At 35.7% G+C, this 22,408-nt stretch overlaps 1 protein-coding gene across 3 annotated transcripts in view; it reads right to left on the reverse strand.

Moving 5' to 3' along the window:
• AP3B1 (adaptor related protein complex 3 subunit beta 1) overlaps window positions 1–22,408 on the reverse strand; it is a 144,013-nt gene that overhangs the window by 90,408 nt on the left and 31,197 nt on the right. For all 3 annotated transcript variants that reach the window (XM_062599444.1, XM_062599443.1, XM_062599442.1), the window contains exon 7: window positions 14,140–14,322. In XM_062599444.1, coding sequence (XP_062455428.1) covers window positions 14,140–14,322 — 183 coding nt within the window. The remainder of the gene's footprint in view (window positions 1–14,139; window positions 14,323–22,408) is intronic.

Raw genomic sequence — 22,408 nt, forward strand, 5'->3', positions numbered from 1 at the left:
TTCTTATTGTTTTTCTGCAGGTGGGCCTAGAAGTCAGTCTGATCAAAGATCATGGCTTTAGGGCTGGCAAAAAGCAATCTGTTTGTTAAAAAAAGTTATTAATACATTTCATGTTATTGAAAAGCATTTATGGAGAAGAGTCAGGTATTCCCAGAGGTGCATAATTAAAGGATGGGAGGCAAAGGAGACAAGTTGCTACAAGGGAATTTCCAGCCAGCTACTGGGAAAAAGACCATTCAATGAGAGTGATCAAACACTGAAAAAGGTTGCCAAGAGGCTGTAGGCATCTCCATCCTTCAAAAGTTTCAAAACTTGAACGAGAAGGCCCTGGACAACCGAATCTAACACTGCAGTTAGCCCTACCTTGAGCAGAGAACTGGATTAGAAAACCTCCAGACATCTCTTCCAATCTAAATTATTCTATGGTTACAAAACTCACCTAGTTTTCAAGAAAAACACTTTACTTAGCAGAGAAAGTTTATAAAACATAACAACATAATAGATCATTGGAAAGCTCTGTTTTGTTCTATTTGTTTTCAATGATGGCTCAGGAAGAAGTTAACTCATTGGATGGGCAGTACAATTACTATTGCTTTAGTATATTTTTTCATTCTCCAGCAACCTGCATCTTAGACTGAAGTGTTCACTTCTGTATTTATCATGTTCAATAGCTGCCAAAAGGTATTTCCTTATTTAGTCCACACACTCTTTTTTTTTTAAAAAAAAAAAAAAAAGGCTATACATTTTATGACCTCCAGTGCAGGTTGTGGCAATGAGTTCTGCAACGTGTGCTTCATATATGCTAAGAAAAGCATTGGAGAAAAAACAGGTCATTTGATTGTGAAATGCAGCATCTACATACCCATTTACAGAAGAATGCTTGGGTGCTTTTATGTTATCAGTATTGAGACAGCCCCACTCAAAGTTTTGCCCCCTTGTGTACCATATTATGCAAATAAAGGTTCCTTGGTTCTTCTAGGTGTCTGAAAGCCTGAGGTCAAGTGGATTGCAAAGAAAAGGAGTAAGAGGGAAGGCTGTAAATGTATATATACATGCAACAGAACCCAGATAAAAATAAAGCTAAGTAGCCTGTTTTTCTCTCTGAAGTGATTAGCTATTGCCATACATGAGGGATGATCACAATCAGTTTCTATGTAAGACAAAGGGAAAGTTAATTTCTTGTGACAGATTGGTGTGGGGTATGAGGGAGGAAAACAGATGAAAGTGGTTGGTGGTTTTTATGGATTACTTTGATAGAAGGATTGCCTATAAGAGCAAAGATCTCACTCTTCTGATAAAGGTAATTTCCACAACAGTGGCTGTATTTGTAAATAAATACAACAGAATTAAGAGGCCTCTTCTACAGGCCTAGCAGGAATCCAAAAATAGTAAGAGAACCTGAGATTCAAGAAAATAGGTGCAGCACAGCTAAATTGAAAGTAACAGCACTTATCAGCCCAGCATTTGAGAACTAGGAGAAAAGGCAGAATTTGCCCTCTTTAGGTTTAACAGCACAATCAGGATGGGGGATGGAAGAGACTTGGAGCATGCCCCAGTACATAAAGGGCTACAAGACTAATGATGTTAGCACAATAGTAGGCAGGCTGTCAACTAGAATACAGATAATCACATCTAGGAGAAAATAGTTTTTACAGCAGTAGGTTCAATTATTTCTGCTTAGACATTCTTAAATGCATTTAAAACTTATATAAAAAATAACTAAAGCTGGGATTACCAAAATGCAGAACACATTACAAAAACAAGTGTTTTTTTTCCCCATAAGCAGTAGACTACTGAAGCCTGTTAGATTAAAGTATGCCGCTAGCCTCAAATCCTTCCATTTCACCTTGTCACCAGAATACCCAACGGAGAGACAAAGCATTACTGGGGCTAGCTGGAACTATTCACACTACCATTAACTAGCTGCTACCAAGCACCAAGTATAACAATAGCTCTGCCTGTCAGTCTCCAAGCCTCTGTCCAGCTATTTCAAGGATTATCCAACCCTATACATCTTTTTAATTCTAGCTGAGTTAGCAAAGAGATCAAAAGTGAATGGGAAAGCGAAGAGCTAGGTATGAAAATAAGACTTATTAGAATAAATCTTCAAAAAACTAGCTGTGCCTTAGTCTAAGACCCATAGGTAGTGAAAAAGCCTTTGAAATATCTTCAGTAGAAGCAGCAGGGGAGGCAAGACAGGAGGAAAGAGGTAGTAAGTGTCAAATTTGTCATTTTATTCTGTACTTACTAAAATTTGAAAAGATACTGAAAAAAATAAATTTCCCTTCACATTTCCTCTCGGGTTTCTTTTTCTTTTCTTTTTCTTTTTTTTCCCTTTTTCCTTTTTTTTTTTTTTTTTTTAAACAGAAGCCTTTACAAGTATTTATCTCTTAGATTTCTTATGCAACAGTAACCAAAGTGATTTAGTTTACTTAATTCTTTGTCCATCCATCTCTGAGTAGTTATCCTTTTAAATTAAAAACTCAAGATGCTAAATCAAGAATATTGGTAACTAAATCCTTCCCTTTATCTACAGGAGAGGCAACTTCAGAACAAGATTCCTGATCCCAAGGCATGTGAACCCTGCACTGAAGGCTACTCTAACAGAAGGAGGATAATTCGATCTTCATTGATTCGATCTTCAATATCACTGCTTTGACTGCTAACAGGCAGACATATCAGTAAGCTCAAAGTCAGAGCTGGAAAGAGTATTTAACTCATTAATCACTGTTATTACGAAGCAGCTGGAGCTCACATTTGTTTAACACATTTCTTTTTTTAAAAGAAACATTGTTAGAAATGTTCGAAGCAAAGTTCCTAATAATTACAAAGCAACTTATGCCTCTTACAAAAACTTTTCATTTAAAACCTACTATAATCTTTATAGTGTTCCACTTTCTACATATTCCTACAGTAGCAGTATTAATATGATCTCTTCTGATAGTCATGTATTTATTCTGGGCTTAGAATACTCTTTTCTCAAGTCTGTTGAAATTTTATGAAATAATATGACGACACCACACAGGCAAATAAATTCAGTGAACTGAAATTCATTGAGATCAAACTCGTGAAGTCCAACCTAACGAGAATTTGTAGTCACACAAGGACAGAATCACAAAAATCAGGCCTTACTAGGATGCAGGACCTTACTAGGACACAGAGGATATGTAATACTGTAAGATTTGGAAATCATGGAAATGAAAATAAAGTATTACACAAAAGAGCTAGGAGACTGAAGGATTAAAAACCTGTAGGCATCTTGGTGTGTAAAACCTGTTCTTTCAAAATCTATTAATTATCCCAGACACAGAGATCAGTTATCAAGAAGTGTGAAAACATTCAATCACTAGTCACCTTAAGACTCAGCCTAAACTGCTGAGTATACCCACTGCTAAAAGAAGAAAAACATTGCAGCATTGACAAAACTACATTTATAATTTCTGCTATCACAGCCAAGCTTATTTATTGACAGCAGTCTGTACTAGTATTCTGTTCAGCAGTTCAGAGTCTTGTAACCAGAAAACCTAAATCCAAACCCTTCAAGAGATGGTCATGTTGAGTCGATTGAGGCACAGAGTGTAGCCAACAACCCACACCATCAAGCAAAATAAAATAAAATAATAAAAATCATCATCATCTTGAAGCTAGCTGAATTCCCCTGGTCTTGCTTTGCCCTAAAACAAGGGAAGCCATAGCACTAGACACCACTGAAATGTTACTGTCTGTATTGGTACAATAGCAAGATGCTGAAGAGCATGGCAAAAAGCTCAGTAGGAAACTACCTGCCACATGTATCAGTAAAAAATGGATGGCCTGTCTGTATAATGCTCACGCATGGGTGGGGGCTTTGACCCTTTCCAGCAGAGAAGTGGCAGCATGAGAGTTTAAGAAGATCAAGTGTTCCAATGTTTTCTCTTGTCCTTTCAATCACTTCAGATGCAGTTTCCACAGCTGATTTAAGACTAATCATACCATTAAAGTTTTGGGTTTTTTTGGTTTTTTTTTTTTTTTTTAAGCAGGTTTTATTTTCACCTGGATCAGTAAAATGACTTGACTCATGCTTTGGTCATAGGATCACCGGAACAACTGAAGGAAAGCAATGGGTGGTAAAGGGAGAAGGACAGGAAAGAGGCATTCCCTTTCAGTGCCTGCCTTTAGTTAAACTGCTTTAAGTATACTCATAGTTTGTAGTAGCATATGATTTAATTGTGCAGATAATAACTTTTCTAAATTGGCAAATCACAAAAAGTTCAGAACCTTGGGAGAAAAAAAAAAAGTGTTTAAACACAGAGCAAGACCACTAGCATTCCAGGCTAGGAACTGCAAATAGACTCTGTTCCACATCATCTGCAATTTATTTAATCCAGTATAGGAGAGAATATTTTAGTGCCAGAGAACATGCATAATTCTTTTTTACACTATTCCAGACATGTAGCTTAGGGACATCCCCATAAAGTACTAACAGTTTAAATGAAGAAACTGCCAGATAACAAGTTCCATTAGCCTGTTGTTACAGTTATTAAGCAAATGAGCTAACATGTAACTAAGATCCTGCTTGAAGTTGCATTTAATATGGCAATAAAGTTGAGAATGTGCCTTCCATTTAGGGTAAAGCACATTACAAGAATGCAACAATTATCTCCAAATGGAGCTTCAATACATCAGCAAACTCAAGAGTTAATGGAAAACTTCACTGAAATCCAAACATGAACACATGCTGTTTACACACACTAACAGCTCTAATCCTGCTCTGTAACCTGAAGCAATTCAAATATTTATATTCTTAAGTTAGGTATAATTGATTTTTAAGGCCACAGGCTTCTATTTCTCTCCTTATAAACCCAAGTTACACATACCCTAAGGAAGTGCACAGGAAACAGATAAGCCTGTGAATATTTCTCCACTTGCCTTTCCACTCTCCCCCTCAGCACCATTTCCCCAAGACTAGCCTGGATGTCATGTTAGAACTTAACCTCCTCCAGCCTTATACTTTCTTCCTCCTTCCCTAGTGATCTTCTAGCTGAATAGATCTAGTTGAACATCTAGTTTTTCAAAAGGAGTGAAGTTTAACAGTTGCATCTTCTTATTACATCATATTGCTCTTCTTCAGAAAGCAATGTTTGCTGCTGAAGAAAAAACATATTTTATGGAATTTCACTTGCTTTCAAGTTTTCAAATACAATACACATGCAAGATGAGGTTAAACAAAGATATAGAAAAAGAGTTATTTATAAGCACATTCATGCAATACTTTGCAGCACAGAAGTGTCAAACTACAGAAGAGAACAAAAGGCCTTATAGGAGGGGAAAAAAAGGAAATGAATGAAAAGGAGTGAGGTAGGAGGTCACTATGCATTTGGACAATATGTCTCAATGAATTCTAACTGCTGCTAAGTGAATTTCCACTTTCTACTCATTCATGTTATAGGTGACTTCAAACATCAATTCCCAGATCTCATTCACATCATCACAGCTATCTGGAGGCAGGTGTTTGTGCAAACAGTAGCTATAAAATTGTTCTGCCAAATCCTAAAAGCATCTTCCGTGACAATTATATATAATCAGTGTATAGAAGGTATTTCAGTTGCTGCTCTACTGTGATCCGAGATGGGTAAATTTCTCAACAAAGCCTCCCACAGAATGTGAACTTCGGTGAAGCTTGATTTGACCATAGATCCACTTCAAATACCTCAGAAAAACCCTGTGATAAAACTAGTTATCCACATCGACTTTTTTTTGTTTGTTTGTTTGTTTTGGGGGGGGGGGGAAAGGAGGGAGCACGGGAGGGTGGGGCAGAAGGAAAGGACAAGGGATTTTTCACTCTCTTAGGATAAACCTGAACAGCACTGTGGGACCATCTGAAACATCTAGTCGTATAAACAGAAGGGTAAGTCTTTTCCAACAATCAGAAGAGCTTTCCAAGATCCACCTAACCTGAGAATTAACTTACATATTTCCTTAATTGTTGTGAATGGGCAAACAGAACTAATAGTGATCTTCTGAAGAAAGCCATAGCTCTGATGGAAGTATGAAAGTAGCAGAGTATTTCTAGTGCTTAAGCATAAGTATCTCATGCCATTTTATACTCCCTCAACTATGAGAAAGATCTGCATGAGTCTGGTAGGTCCTGAAGGTATGGGGCCTACAGGAGATCCATAGCAACTGAAGACTAGACAGGACACCCTTTGGCACTTAGTACAACACTGGACCCTTACGTTTAGATACATGATTCATATCCTGGTTTCCCTAAAGGTCAAAAGGCTTCAGACATTTCCTCTTTTGTAGAATGAAGTTATTGAAGCCCAAAGTCTTTTCCTTTTCTAAGTTACTTATTGACTTTATTAAAATGAATTATAATAAAATAATTTTTTTTATTATCTTCATTTTATCAAAAGAAAAAATCTAAGTTTCAAGTATTTAACAAACTCCTGTTGACAGTTTTGTATACAGAGTCCTTGAAAAGGAAGAAGCTGGGGATTTCACGACAACTGAAAAATAAACTAGATCACAGTTCCAGGATGCAGGTACATTAACAGTAGCTATTCCTAAATGGAAAAAAAAAAAAAGGAGGAGAAAAATGTTACTGTCACAAAACCTGAAACATATTCTGCTTGGCTTGGATACTATGTATTTTCAGTTTTCAGGAACAAAGATGCTTGAAAAAGAATGAGGTCATTTTTAGAAACTTAATTTCTCCCTTCAACCACATTTAGAACCTAAAAAGATTCTGATAATGAAACAGTGGTTTGGTGGTTTTTTTTTTTTTTTTTTTTTTTTATTTATTTAGTCTACCAGGAAGCACTCGTAAAGAGGCTTCCTGATGAAATATGCAATGATAAAATATATGCCTGTTGGATTGTTTTAAATTAAAGACACTGAACACTTTCAGCTAATATTAAATATCTCTAATTAAGAAAATAGAATGAATGCTTGGATGCTGGAAAAATATGCAGAAGTCTGCAAACAAAATGCAATGTTCAGATGTGCTTTATATAAAAAACAAATTTTATATTTGTATACACAGAATATTTAAATACACACACATACGTGCAAAATTATCACACTACTCAAATATCACCCTCTATCAGTCTAGTAGGGAACAGACCTGTTGCTTCTACACAAATTAATAAAGTACACAAGCATTTTCGGTTAAGTAAACAGTAATGGAATGAAGAGCCAATAAAACTCACAAGATCATCAGGATTCTGTTCATCTAGAGATAAACATGCTGTCAGCTAACATGGGCTAATACACTCAGATGATGTTGAAAAGCAGTTCATTTTTCAACTGTGAATATCTGCCAGGGAATGAAGCACCCTGAGAAATAGCTTAACACAAGTGCAATTGATATTTCTTACCAAACGTTCAAGAACTCTATATACCCTATGTAATTCCAGAGCAAATGTACATATTTATTTGATTTTAAGAATCAGTTTCCCATATAACTATGTACATGAACTCATTTGTCACTTGGAAGACTTTTCAAACAAGACTTTTCAAGGCCAGCATTACCCTGACTTTAAAACCTCTTTAAACCAATAACGTACTTATGAATACAAATTCAAAAAAAAAAAAGTAGTGATTAAAAACATTTGTGAAAAACTAAAAATCACAAAACATTCTTCAGAAAGCCTATACTCACACAAGTTTTGTACTACAACTCAGAGACAAGAACATCACGCAGTTAGAAGCAGGGGTTTCAGGACCACTGAACACTAAATTTTTCCCCATATATCACAATTACAGAAGCACCTGTGCTAAGTAACATCATACTGAACTACTGTGTAAACACAAGATAGGTTCTAACACTCATCCTCATTTCTGTAAGTAGAAGCAACTAAAGTACATGACCACACTGTAAAAAGAGGGGACAACTCAAGTCCCTAGTTATTGCAACAAAGTCTCACAATGCCTGCAACTGGAATCAAAATAATAAATCATGATTTTTAGATCCATATATTGAAAACAGTTCCATTCTTCTCCAAATGTAAGTCAGGTATAAAATAACATCCTCTTACTCCTCTTACTAAAAAGACATTCTCACTTTAATAGTGTGTGGAAAAGGTATTTTAATGAGAGCACAAAGAAATCAGATTTACAAAGGAAGAACAGAAAAATGTTTAGCGCATAAGGAAAGAGAAAGAACAGAAAACAAGAAGAACAAGAAGAAAAGATATGGAAAAGGAGCAATGGTGAAAGGATAGCTAAAGGGAAAGGATACCACCTGCTTCTGATACTGGCTGAAAGTTCCACAGCTTTTTTTCAAGTATAAAAATTAAAGTGGAATTTGGAACTTTTGTTCAGAAATCTGGTTAAATGCTTGAGTGGTTTCAGGGCATTTTCTCTTAGGCTGATCTTAGGTAAATACCTGAAGAGGCAGTATAATCTATGCCATCACTACAGTAAGCACTTTAAAGTCAACTGTGGAGCAAAGGTTCTCTTCCATACAGTCGTACCACAAATGAACTAGGTGATTGCCAATTATCTGGGGGATCCAACTCAAAGCATATTTATAATTCATGACAGGTTTTGACTACTACCAGTAGAGTATAAGTCACAGAGAAACAGGGATCTCAAAGATCTCCAGCTATACAGAAGGGTTCACAGTGCCTTTTACTTTCTAAAATCCCCAATATGCCCTCTAGTAACACTATGTACAGCACAGGTCAGCTCCTGAAAACATTTCAACTCCTTTTCCTCTGGAAGGAATGCACAATCTTAAATGTAAAAAGAGAGATACCTTCCCTGTGCCTTCTACGTACACACGTACTCATATCTTTTTTTTTTTCCTTCCCCCTTATCCCTATCAGGAGCCTTAGGATTGTTTACATTTTAATCCAAACTTTCCTAATAACTATAGGGAAGAGGCAGAGTTGCAAATAATCGTGTCTTCCAATAATGACGCAGTTAATTACTTGACACAAAGCTTACTACAAGGAAGAAACAAAGCTAATGTGGAGTGGGGGAAGGGAGAGAGGAAAGTGTCTGTCCTACTGTCCTAAGAAGTTAATCTCTGAAGCTCTCATCTGTCCTTTTGGGAGGCTTGAAATCCTCTGTTCTTGAAGAGAAATCTTCAACTGAAGATAGAGAGAGATGACATTTCAGGAGAAAAAGAGTTAAGGAATGATTAAGTTCATTTTTTCCTAAAAACCACTACGACTGTATATAAAATAGAAGTATAAAAACCAAAGTCTTCCAAATATGCAGTTTTCTTCTCTGCTTCTCTGTCCAACAGACATTATGAAACACACTCACACAATTTCAGAGATAATTTTTCTAATTTGTCCAGTAATTTCCAAAAGTAACTTGGGTCCCTCTCAAACATGCATTCTAAAACTAGAGTGTCCTATATGGTACTGTTGTTCTTTCCTGCCTGGGAAAATGAGAGCAAGAAGAAACTATACTTACACACTCATTTTTCAGTATTGGGTAATGGCTACAACAAAGACCTACTTTTCAGAATGATGCAGAGTGAGGCAAGATATCAAAACACTAGTGATTATATTTGACTGCAAATCCACATTAGAAGTAATATTTGGAAGAAAGATAAATTCTCTAATACATCCCTTCCATAAAGAGAATAATCAGGGAAAAGCAGCATAGCTGAGCAATTCTTTACCTCTTCAAATCCTAACTGAAGACTGTTATTGTACATGCAATATAGCTGTAAGGAAATTAACTACAACATTTGTTTTAAAGTTACTACAATGATCATCCAACATTTAAATGATATTTGGACTACCACTGTAGTTCTAGATTTTAGGAGCCTTCAGTTTAAGACACAAAGTGACATGAAATCTTAGCAGAACACTGATTGCCAATTTAAGGACAGGCGGATTGGTACAGTATGAGATGAAAGTTTGATATCCTCACCCAAAAGTCTGCCCTACTTGTCTAAACATCATCAAGATGCATTAAATCCAGTAAGGTATTTTTTCCTTCAGCCTAGTACATAAACCGAAGTCAGTTGAAGACAGTACAACACATGAGCTGATTTGCTTCAGTGATATTCTCCCACCAAAAACAGGTGCTATTTTTGCTGATGCCAGAAAAGCAGGCATTGCTACCATTCAGGCTCAAGTTACCCCTGTCTGGTCATCTGGCATCTTCCCAGTCATAAACTGGAAGAAGCTTGTGGATACACTGCCAAAGAAATGAAAGATACAAGATAGTTTAACATTTTTTTAAAAACTATTTACTGTTCCCCATGGCCCTTTATAAACATGCCGCAACTGAGCAAGAGTTCTGCCTGGTACTATATTAGTTGAATTACATGCTCTCAGATTGAGGATGTTGAAGCTTCCTCACAGCAACCAAGTATGTCTTCCTCAAATAGAGGAAAAAAACTAACCAAAAGGTACACTTTTGCAAAGAGGGAACTAAGGAAGCTTATTTTAGTTTTCATCTATAAAATTGTGTTTATCTCTAGCTAGATCATTGGTTTCTAACAACTTAACTACAACAAATCGCTAGAATGAATGTGTCTCACCCTTTATATAATAATAAAAGCCCTCACTATGAGTCAAGAAGATAAGATTACAGCATTGGAGAGATTACACAGCAACTTTGACTGGCAAAGACCTTCCTTAAACAGATTCTATGCTCTGTTGCTATTCTACAAGTTTGTCAGGGGAATAAGGGAAATCACAGCAATAAACATTGCTGCAAAGATGAGTGGCATTTTTTTCTACAAACTGTACTTCTCTTGTGCCAGTCAAAGCTGATCAGACCAGGCAACTCATGTGGCAAAAATCTAACCCTCCCTGTCCCTCAAGTCATTTTTCCGTTGCATCAGTTCTCCAGATTGTCCAGATCTAAGACAATCCAAATTGTCTTTTAGAAACACCAGTCCAAACAAAGGAGAGGAGGGAAGGTAGAAGGAAAATGTTTCCTTTCAGGGGCTGGAGAGTCTATCATATAGTGCTCATGAAAATACTGTCTCAGATTACATCCACAATAACCAAAGATTTCCAAGTTTCAAGCATTTTGCTCTCCATAACTGACTTTAAGCCATTTTTTGTTATAAATTTGTGTTCTAAGTTATTGTCATCCTATTAAACAGTACAAGCTGTAGATAAAACAAAACCAATATTGTCATAAAATGGCTTGTCAGTACCTTTTATGCCCAAAGGGCTTCAACAAAACGGAAACTGAATCCATAATCTTCCGATTCAGACAGGAATACTAAGAATGCAAGCAATAAGTAGCATAACACGTAACTTCACTGTATACTAACTTTTCTAAATTTTAGCCCTTTGATCTTATCAGCCAAACTAGGCTAATGTAAATCAATTGATGTATAGGATTTCACATCTGCATCTGCAGAAGACAGCTCAGTAGAAGCTGGTAACAGGCTACCTGCTTTTGATCTGAAAGTTACCATTTTTCTACACGACTTCAGCTCCCAGCCTTTCTGTGAGCTACAATGACTGTTGGCAACTTCCAGTTGATTGAGTTGTTTTGGAAAACAGCAAGTCTTCAAGACAGCATGCCTGTGTGGCAGTGCGTATGTGCTGCAGTGGCTGCTGCAGGCCCTGCCATCTTCATCTCCAGCGACTGCTGCCGCCGAGAAAGGGATGGCTGAACAGCTCGCAAACCGGCTCCTGAACTGCTGCCGGGCTGCAGCTCAACACAGTCATGCAAACTAACAGTGACTTTGGTATTTCATGTATCAGGCTATGAACTAGGCCATAAGCTGTAAAGGTTCAGGAGATGTCCACAAACCACTCGGCTATCCCAACAGTTCCTAGGAAAAGAGCAGGGCAAAAAGCTTAAGTTGGACCACGTTACAGTATTACCTATCAAATATATCTACATAGAAAATTGTTTAAATAGTTGCTCCAATTAGTTCTGAGTAGATATTTTCACTCTAGAATATGTCTGACTTGGCCCACTCAGTTTAATAACTGTTACCAATGGACACAGTTGATGCAAAACAAGGTTTTTCAGAAACTGCTGTTCACAACTAACCACTTCAAAGGAGATTAAGTATTTCATGAGTAGTAAAACAAGGACATTTTTCATCATAGTGTTCATCACCAGAATTGAAAATACTACCTATCGGAGAAGTTAAAAAAATAAATATATTTCCTTAATTCATAAATAACTCCATTGGACTTCTACAACAATTTTAAGCATATTTATCAAAAAAGAATTTTCTTCATAACCTGGTAGTTTTCCAAACATTTGTTTGGAAATCAATTCAAAACATTAAATCATTTCTTGTTGTGAGTTAGCTCAACTTAAGCAATGGAAGCGTGTATTTCTGAAAAAGTAAGGTAAATTTTAGTAAATAAAAATGCAAATATGCATTTTAGCAGTCTTGAATTTATTAATCTGATAGGTTTAATTTCCATTTTCCTGCATCAGCTTTATTTATAAAATGTCGCGCCCTATAAATATGCTGTTATTTTCTATAGTCAAGCACCCTCTTAACAAATCTTCTCATTAATATGTAAATTTAAAGTCAATCGGTCTTCTCCCTGACAGCACCATGAATTCCTAGTGCACTGTATAATCGGCTTTGACTTGGCATCCACTATTTATCATCAAAGATGTCAGTTAGAAAAATTATGGAAAATGTACTGCAATTGATATGCCTGCAATCTACTTTGTCAACATTTAATTGTTCCTCAAATCATACATTTACATATAAACAGCCTAAATACTGATCCATAATGATGCAAATAAACTAAATTAAAAATCTCTTCTACTACACATGACGCCCTGTTGTATGATGTGTTCATTTAAGAACCTGTTGACAAAGGCATGCATTTTTAACTAGCTCCTGAAAAAAAAATATTTCTGCTAACTTAACTGCCGAGTAGGTGGACAACCCAAATTTTGCACTGAAGCTCATGAAAGTAGAGACCAAGCATAATACCATACCACTGATGAACAAATTTTAGGTTGACAGAGGTAGCAAGCTGACAACCAATACTGTTGCATGAACCTTCTAACTTCCTACAGCACAAGCCACAGTAATAGTTGTCATCCACCCAGTTTTAATGAAAAGAGCACACTACAGTCTTTGAGACACCTAATCCCATCAAGACCTCCAAATTCTGTCCAAAACAGTAGGACCCCTTTTTCTACTCTTCCCTCCTCCAATCCCAAACTAAAAATTGGTTTAAACTAATTTTAAGTCATATCCTTAGGTATGATGGACATTAGGCACTGATCTTAATTCTTTTTAAAAGTTAAAGTACTTGAAGTTACGAATGCAAGTTATTTTCTTTAGTAAGCAACCTGTAATAAACATTCTGCCCCCCTCAGATAATATGTTCTCCTAAAGTACTTTGTCTCATTACCTAAAAAAAAAAAAAAAAAAAAAATGCTTATTTTGAACAATTTTCTCGAAAGATGTTAAAAATAGTTTAATTTTCACCTAAAATGAAAACATTAAGTTCCAGAACACAAACAGTAGTGTAAAAATCATGACTCTACATCAGAAATTTTTGCTATATTTCTATCTTTCTAATCCTAAAGCATCTTATACTCCTTGCTTATTTAAGATGAAATGAACACAGTTGTAAACCAAGTCTGACTGAAATTAGTAGCTTGTCCAAATATATCTACTTATGATTTTCACCTAATACATTATGTATCTGTTAATATCAAGTACCACTGTGTTTAAGTTCCATTCCCAGGCAAAGTCTATGAAAAGGCACTGCTTGAAGGAACTCTGGAATCTGGCAAATTGCAGTCTGTATTCCAACACTTACCAAAGAAAAGGAGAAAGAAGTCTGAAAGAGGTCAAGTAGATTCTATCCAGTTTCGGGACAGAATAGCAAACCTTTCTGAGTCACACAAAAACTGGGAAAAAGCTGTGTGACTCAAAGACTCACAGAAAAAAAGGTGCTCTCTTCTGCCTATGATTACTGCACTGTAGGGTATGTCAGGGATAAATCCAAACAGCAACAGGTTATACCCTGCAAAGAGAATTCTTATGCTATGAGGAAGCATGGAAGCCTCACGTCAGTGAAGCCTTAAAGAGCTAAGACTTTTGCATCTGATTTCTACTTCAATAAAGTCTGCACAAAAATACATCTTAATCAGAGAGCAAACGACAACAGACAATGAAAATAATTGAGAATGTGAGCACACAACAGAAAAATAATTGAAAAGTCACAAACTTACCTTCTTCCATGGGCTCACAAACTGTGTACGTGCGTATCGAGTTAACATGTGGATTATAACAACTTGACCCCACTCTTCCACATCAACCAACAAGTTACACAGCTTTCGGTAGTTCTTGTGAATCAGATCTATTCTATCCGGACAAACTTCCTCAAATGCCATCACAACACTCCCAGCTACCAGCTAGAAGACAAAATGTAAACCAGAAGGTCAGTATTCCTTCTACATATCATCCCACAACTGATCATCAGAATTAATACTAGCAATTCTCAGTATTGCAAGATACATTGAATGTCAAATTGATTCTATTTGGGGGGTGAAGAGGAAGATTTCCCTAAGCCCACAGAAATGTTATCTCATGCAAAATAGATTTATGGTAAATTCATTAGAACAGAGCAAACATTTACTGTTTCTATTACACATTTAAATCTTAGCTCCCAGCCCTGAACACACAACATAATGTAAGCATAATTTTTTCCCCTCACAGTTATAGTTTCCAAATAAATTATCAGAGAACTTGCAATTAAATTAGATATAACAAAAACCAACAAGTATAATGCAGTGATGTGCCTGACAAGGTCTGTTGGGATCCCCTTACTAATGTTAGTATGATCAAACTGCAAAGTAGTCAGGGGTAAATTTCCCAGCACTACTGGAATGCAAACTTCTCCTGATACAGCTAAATTAACTGTCAGATGAAATTTTATCTTAGAACTTCATGAAAACATTTTGCACAAAAAAGGCATAAAATACAGCAATACAGTACAGTGAAACTTCGATATTTTTCCCTCAAAGAACACAAGCAGAATTTCTGCATGCTTTTTGGGCACTTTTGTATTAATTTTAAAGTTTCAGAAACGATCATTTATGCTCTGGTAGATTCCCCCACACCATCCCCCCCCCAAAGGCATAAATCTTTTATATACATATTATATATACACACACACATACAAAAATATCCTCAGAGAGACTGTGATCATAAAAATAACTTTGTTTTCATGAGAAAATTAAATACATTCTCAGAATTCTAACAGTTAAAGGCTTATTCAAACCTTCTGGTAGGAGGTTAAGAATGAAAAAGGAAACCTTTACAGGGATGTCTGCTAAAATGCTCTCAGCAAGTTACTTTAACTCTGAGAAAGCTTCCAAAGCTGACCATGCATTACAAGGACATGTCATGTTTTGCCTAGAATTACTATTTTCCCCTCTCTTAATTGCTTTAATTAAGATTTGGTTTGTGTCAAAGCACATGTTAAGTCAAATAACTTACATGATGATACTTTATATGAAGCAGCTGATATGTATGCAGTTAGCATGCACGCAATATAGCCTTCTGGCAGCAAATTAATGTCATATTTTATCTAACCACTGGGGATCTGCATTTCAACCTCTAAAATTTCCCCAATGACTTAAAGTAAGCAATTAAGTAGAAATGAAGTTTATTGAAATGGTACTTTTTGAGAAATATTAAATACAAGATATTCATATGTTATGTTTTTCCCTCACTGTATTTGGCTGACATTTGGTTTATTAGTATGCACCCAACATTACAATTGAAAGAAAACAGCTCAGAATATAGTCTTGCTATTATGCTAAACAAGTTTCAGGCTCTGTAGGGATTTTATGAATTACCAATAAGAATAAACGTGAAGTTGCATTTATTGTCTCTGGCCCCATCCACATACTGGTACCTGCTGGTCCCAGCAAGTATACAATTCATTCCAGGGTGCAAAGATTTTAGACAGCTAAATAAAACACACTTTACAGCCTAAAGTAATTTCCTATGTTTTGCTGTATCACCAAAAAAAAAAAAAAAAAAAAAAAAAAAATCTTGATTTTTGTTGCATTAACATTTCTTCTTAATAATCATCTGTCTTGAGTTACTATATAATTTAAAACTGTTCTCAGCTGATGTTTAGCTGTGGAATCTGACTGGTCCAAAGCACAGCAGAATATAGTGGCAAATCTTCTGGCAAATCACTCTGTCCTGAGCAGGTATTCAGTTAAGCCAGATAAGCTGAGGAAGGAGGAGAAGGGAGGGAAGAGTTCTCTCTCACAAGGGGCAAAGCAATTTCATTAGGATATAAAACCCAGAACTGCAGTTCAGGCCAATTTGCAGAGGACAATCTGGTGGACTACGTTTTAGAAGAAAGGGATGAACATTAAGACCACAGAGACTTGCTTTCTCATAGTCCCATAGACTTTGTTATAGATATTCCACACCTACACACTGCAAGATGGCAGAGGCTTATTTGATGGGTTTTACCTGTAAAGGAAGAAGGATATAAGGAGAGAGTGGGGGAGAAAGGAGGAGAGACAGAGACATATGCACACAGAGATGATTTGTATCATGAAAGTAGTCTCCCAACCTAGTATTTGAACATCCACTTAGGCTCACAGGTGAAGGGCAATACAGGTGCTGGTAGCCAACTGTAGTTTTGGAGTAGATACCTTTGTCTTCTACTGCTACTAGTATTGTACATATTAAGTGTATTTCTCCATTATTTAGATATGATATAGCTTGAAAGCTGACATAATAACACATTTAACACTAATTTAGATTTCTTTAAGAACTGAGAAATTTTCCACAGAACGGATACCTAAAATACATTCCTAAATCAATTTCAACTGAGTTGACTCACTAAAATGCTGAGTAAATATTAATCCTCTGCTTCTCAGAGAACAGTATGTATCTCACACTCAGCAACTGCCCTCTACCTAATCTGCAAAACTACAGACTCAACAGCGCCTTTGCAATTCACAAGAAGTAGAAAAGTTTATGAATTTATGCTGGAACACAGAGGTGATGTGAAGTTAGTCTGTACCTTGTTTCTGCAACAGACCTGGGGCAGCAACAACAAACAGAAGACTACCTGAATCATCTCACAGGAACAGCACTGGCTTTTAAAAAGTTCATTTACCACAGGTAAAATACAGCTTGGTACAAACAATTTCAGTCATACTGAAATACAAGAACATTGAATGCTTCACTTTGATACATCAACTCGCATCAGTCAACTACTCAGGTTTACAATGAGAATGCTGTCACATGGGATTGACAGTTCAAAAACATAACACTTAAAAGATAGTAACAAAAACCTCAAACATATACCACAAAATGTAAGAGGTACACTGGATGATCAAAATTTTTATTCCTGTGGTGAGAACCTAGTTTTGTGAGTTACTCAGGAATTGCCATACACCACCACAAGCTTAAGATCACGTCCCTCTCCTCATTACTGCATTTTCCAAAATTAAGCTTTTCATTTTAGGGGAAGAAAATGGGAGAATATAGAACAGATTCAAAGTGCATTGATAACAAAAGGATCTCTCTCAAAAAATTTCCTCATGCTTTCTTAATAAGAGATTATTTTCTAGTTCATACCGTTTCCACTATAGTACGACCCTACTATACATCTAAACATCAGAGAAACAGCTAATAATCTTTGTTTATTAAATGCTCAACATTCCATAAAAATATTTAGAATTAAAACAAAATGATCCGATCAGAATATAAAACCAAAAAATATTGGTTTCCAAAAAACAGACAGTTAATTTCCATCTCACTGTGTCAATAGCAGCTTTTTGTATAAGGAGAAAATATAAATCACTCCAACAAAACTAGCAATGAGCTCATCAAATTCAAATGCTGCTTTCCATTTATGTATTTTTTATATTAAAGCAATAAACATGGTTCATTTGTCTTCCACTGGTTACCACGTTTTTCTGTGCTGTTGCTATGAACTTCAGCCATTAGCTGTGCTCCAAGGTAAACTACATGAACCATCAACAAAAGTGACACCCAATCTATGGAGTTCATATTTTCTCCAGATTATCTATGCTAGTTGACAAGCTGGTAATGAAAAAAATCACACTAAGCAAATGGTTCCTCTAATAACAATAAATTTTCTATAAAATTATGAAGGGTACAAAACGTTTCCTTGCATCTATTTTGTCATGAATTCTAATTAACGCTGCGAAAACCTGAGAGTGCTGGGTCATCACAAGAAGTGCATCGAGGTTTGATTGATAATATAGTGCAAGTTGGCCTATGCTGCCAAGATTCCTCTCTCTTAAATTAATAGCCATCCCACCTGCCCTAATCATACAGCCCAAATGATATTCCCCTTCCTATTTCAATTTTCTGAAAGCAAGGAAACTGGAAAAGATCAGTCATTTATCTTCTAATAGCTGGATAATAGATCTATCACAATAAAACACCTGCACAAACTTAGTGATTTTTTTCACAAAAGTGATGCTTTTACCAACATTAAATCAATAAGTTATGAAAACACTGACTTAGCCACACATTTCAGTTTAAAATGAAAACATTAACTTACTAAAAGAAGCCTACTGTCAGAAAGGAAAGGGCCCAGCCTTCTTTTCCCATAACCCCCGAGGCTCTACTTTAGTTTAAAGGATCAAGACTCTCATTGCAAAACCTATCACCAGTTCCTAGGATCGTTTTTTAATGTTAGTGGCCCGACTTCCCAAGAATCGGTGCTTCATCTAGTAACTATACAGTTTGTAAAACCAATCTCAATACTCGTTTGTATAAAGCCTTTTTATCACCAGAATGGTATCCATGCTGTTACTGAATTGCATTTATTATATGTGGGAGTAAATTTAGGTAGATTTCAGGGTAAATTTTCACCTCAGAGATATTAAGACTAGTTTAATGTGATTTAAGTATTCTCATTAATGGGCAAAATACGTTAAGCAGAGGCTAACAGAAAATTCAACCCTTTGAAAAGACTGCGTAAGTCTTAAGCAGCAAAAAATAGATGCCATGCAGTAACTCAATTCACTATCAAGTCTCCACAACAAATTTGCCTCCATCCCATCCAATATTTCTTCAGCGGTTTCTGGGGACATGACATCAGGAGTACATACTTGAGAACTGATAAGCATCGGCAATTCTGACTAACGTGTTCTGAAATTTCTCTAACATTCTTCTTCCTTAAAAGAGTTCAAAACTAGTACTGCACTCCATAATGCTAGATGGTCCCAGAAAAGGGGCTAGAATAGCAACAACTTAGACTATACTGCAAAATTTATGGGGACATTTACTAGCTCCCTTCTTGGTGATGAAAAGAATAAACTCATGAATACACACACTACATAAGATTTTCATACTTATAACCCTTTCTTGTGTCCAAAAGGTATTTGTTCAAACAAAATAAGATTAGTTCAGCACTAAAGACAATGGAAAGCAGCAACAAACTCGGACATTTTTAAATATGCCCATCATCCATATGCAGGCTATATCAAATTGCATACACCCAATATCCATATGCAGAATATATCAAATTGCAATGTTAATGGAAAAAAAAGTAGAACAACAGAAATCTACTTATATATTTATCATGCAGTTTCACTGAATAAGCAGCTCCTCTGGAGATAAACACAAAATGCTGATATATTACATTCTTGGTTTTAAATTTTGGTTACTCACTTTATTTATTTAAGGAAGCCAGAAGGAGATAAAAAAAAAGAGAAAATAGTTCAGTATTTGGACTAGAATAAGGTATATCACAAACTCATTGCCAAAAGGAACTAAAATGCAGCAGTGTGTGTTTCACAACTAAAAACCTGAGATGAATCTATAGAAAATATTTATCTTTTTTGCATTCCAAACTCTCATCTAATTAAACTCTATATCAGTATGCAACTCCTGACAGTTTATGACAAAGAGAGCAAATTAAGTTTGCATTTTAGCATATGTTTATTTTCCTAGTACAAATAATTACACTAAAATGTTTATATAAGGACTTTTAACTTAATAGAGGTAATGGCAACAAGACGACAAATACTCAATTTTTTATATAACTTCTGTAAAAGGAAATTAAAAACTTTCCAATTCTTTAAGTTTTTTTAATTATAAAAAGGTGCATTTTTTCTTTTGTAATCTAATGCAAACATTAAAGTATTAACATAATAAAATAAGTTGTTGGTTCACATGTTCTTAAGTATTTTTGCTTGTATTGATCATTCAAAAATATATTGTAATGGGAGCACACTATGCAGTAGTTGTATTAAAAGCCCAAAAGTCAAACCAACAACCAAGGCAAGAACAGCTAAACTAAGTCTAACTCACTGCACAATGTACACATTTACAGATTTAAATATATTTTTCATTCTAAAAATATTCCATTACACAAGAGTTATTAATCTCAGTCTCAATCCTGCAAGTGTTTGTAAAAAATAGATATACTAAGTAACCATTATAGAGGTAGTCCAGCCGAAATCACAGGATCATGATTACATTCTCATCCAAAAGAATTATCATGCATCAAGGAAGGAAGTCTTTCAATATACAACCTTAGAACTAATGTAATAACCTTTGAAAAACATGTAATACTTCCAAAATCATATTTAAATCAAGACTTAAAGTAGTGGTGGTAAACATGGATATTCCTTGAAGTTTCCCGATTTAAAAACAAAATATTGAGACTAAAACCTGACAAAGCAGAAAAACTACAGGCTGTCTTTTCTTTTTAATTGCAGCTTCTGATACTCAACTTTAGACTCTGGAATGTTTAGTTTGGACCAACAAATTCAAGTCAGTTGTGCAAGGAAGCACAAGATTCCTTTCAGTACTGACATGGAAAACCTACCTTTTTTTTTTTTTTTTCTTTTAATGCTGCACAGTTATGCATATAGATATGATTAACTTTTTTATTTATTATTGTTTTGTATAATTACAGTGGTAAACCTCAGCTTATATTAAAATTTACCACTGATTAAAACTTAACAAATAAACTTATTTGGCAGTTTGATAAATTGGCTTCATTTTACTTTAGTAAAATTCCCATTCCACAGCAGTATGTTCTATTGTAAAATAAGTTCTGCTTTGCATAAATTTAGAAGCATTTCTGTTTAGTAGCTGATTCCTGTCATTTTAATGTAGAAATTTTGTCAATAAGTTTTAAAAAAATCATACATGAGGTCAGAAGGTTATAGAAAAGAAACAAATTGTATAAAAATATTTTTTATTAAACTGAGTGCTCAAACATCATTTGACCAACCAAGTATTCTTAATTGTTACATTTATCACTAATGTTGATAACTACACTACCCCTACAATCAGATTTAGAATGATTAGTGTTTGATCTTAATCCATTTGTATGTTGGAGTTCCCCCTACCCCCGGTATTATATACAATGCATTGCCTGTGGCTTGTTCTAGGTTTATTGGCCTTTTAAGTACAGAGAAATGCCAAAACTAAACTGACATTTCCATGGGGCATGAGGGAGAGAAGAAGGTAGACGATCGTTAATGTTCAGCAGCCCTTGTTAAACAGTCACCAAGATCCTCCTACCCTTGCAAAGCGACCATTTAATGAAAATACCACCAATTTCCAAACTCCACCACCTGCTGACAACAGATTAAGACAATCAAACACGAGGCAAATCTACCTGAAAAGCAGGAGTTGATAAGTAACATGATACATAGAAACAGCTTCTGTGCAGTTGATCTGCAGGAATCCAAAGACCGTCCAGTAAATACACGGTCTGGGCTGCACATAATTGCCCTACAAATTTTAGGCCACCTCACCATCCAATGGGCAACAGAAAATGCAAAAACTTGAGAAATACCATTAACAGGTATTTCAAAAAGGTATTCAAGACAAGAATTCATATGCTGTTATTCTACAGCTCAGGACTCCTTCCTAGAACTCCTGTGAAGACAACTGATAACTCCTCATGAAGACTGCAAAATGTTACCCAAGAGCTTTAGTCTGTTCCATATGTAGGAGGAGCTTTGTCTCCCCCGCCCTCCCCCATATAAACACCAAGTGGTATGAACTGTAGTTTCCCTAGGGAAATACAAAAAGCAGTTCAAAATGATAAAAATTTCAAGAGGAATTTGAGCAAGACTTAAAATTAGCCTACATGACCTGTGTATAAGGACAACCCCCACAACTGGCTGCATCTCTTTAAAGTTCTACACAGTAGCTGAAAATGACAATAGTTTCCTACACTATGAGCAAACTGCTATGTTCCCTAGAGGCAGAGAGCAGGAGCTTATTTAAATTGGATCTATCTGGTAATAAAACTATTTTTGCACTCTAGGCTTTCTGTTAGTAAATTTTGAGACTTTGAGGGAACATCTAGTGGAACATGGCAAAAGACGACTACTTGAACTGAAGCTTTTCCATGCTCAACAAACCATCAACGATTAAACAAATACGGATCCATTTTAGCTCATGACAAGCTGTGGAGTTGGGGTGAAAGTGCACATAATAATATTTGGGTTTAATTCAGAG

The sequence above is a fragment of the Rhea pennata genome, chromosome Z (genome assembly GCF_028389875.1).
Source record: "Rhea pennata isolate bPtePen1 chromosome Z, bPtePen1.pri, whole genome shotgun sequence".
NCBI lineage: Eukaryota > Metazoa > Chordata > Aves > Rheiformes > Rheidae > Rhea > Rhea pennata.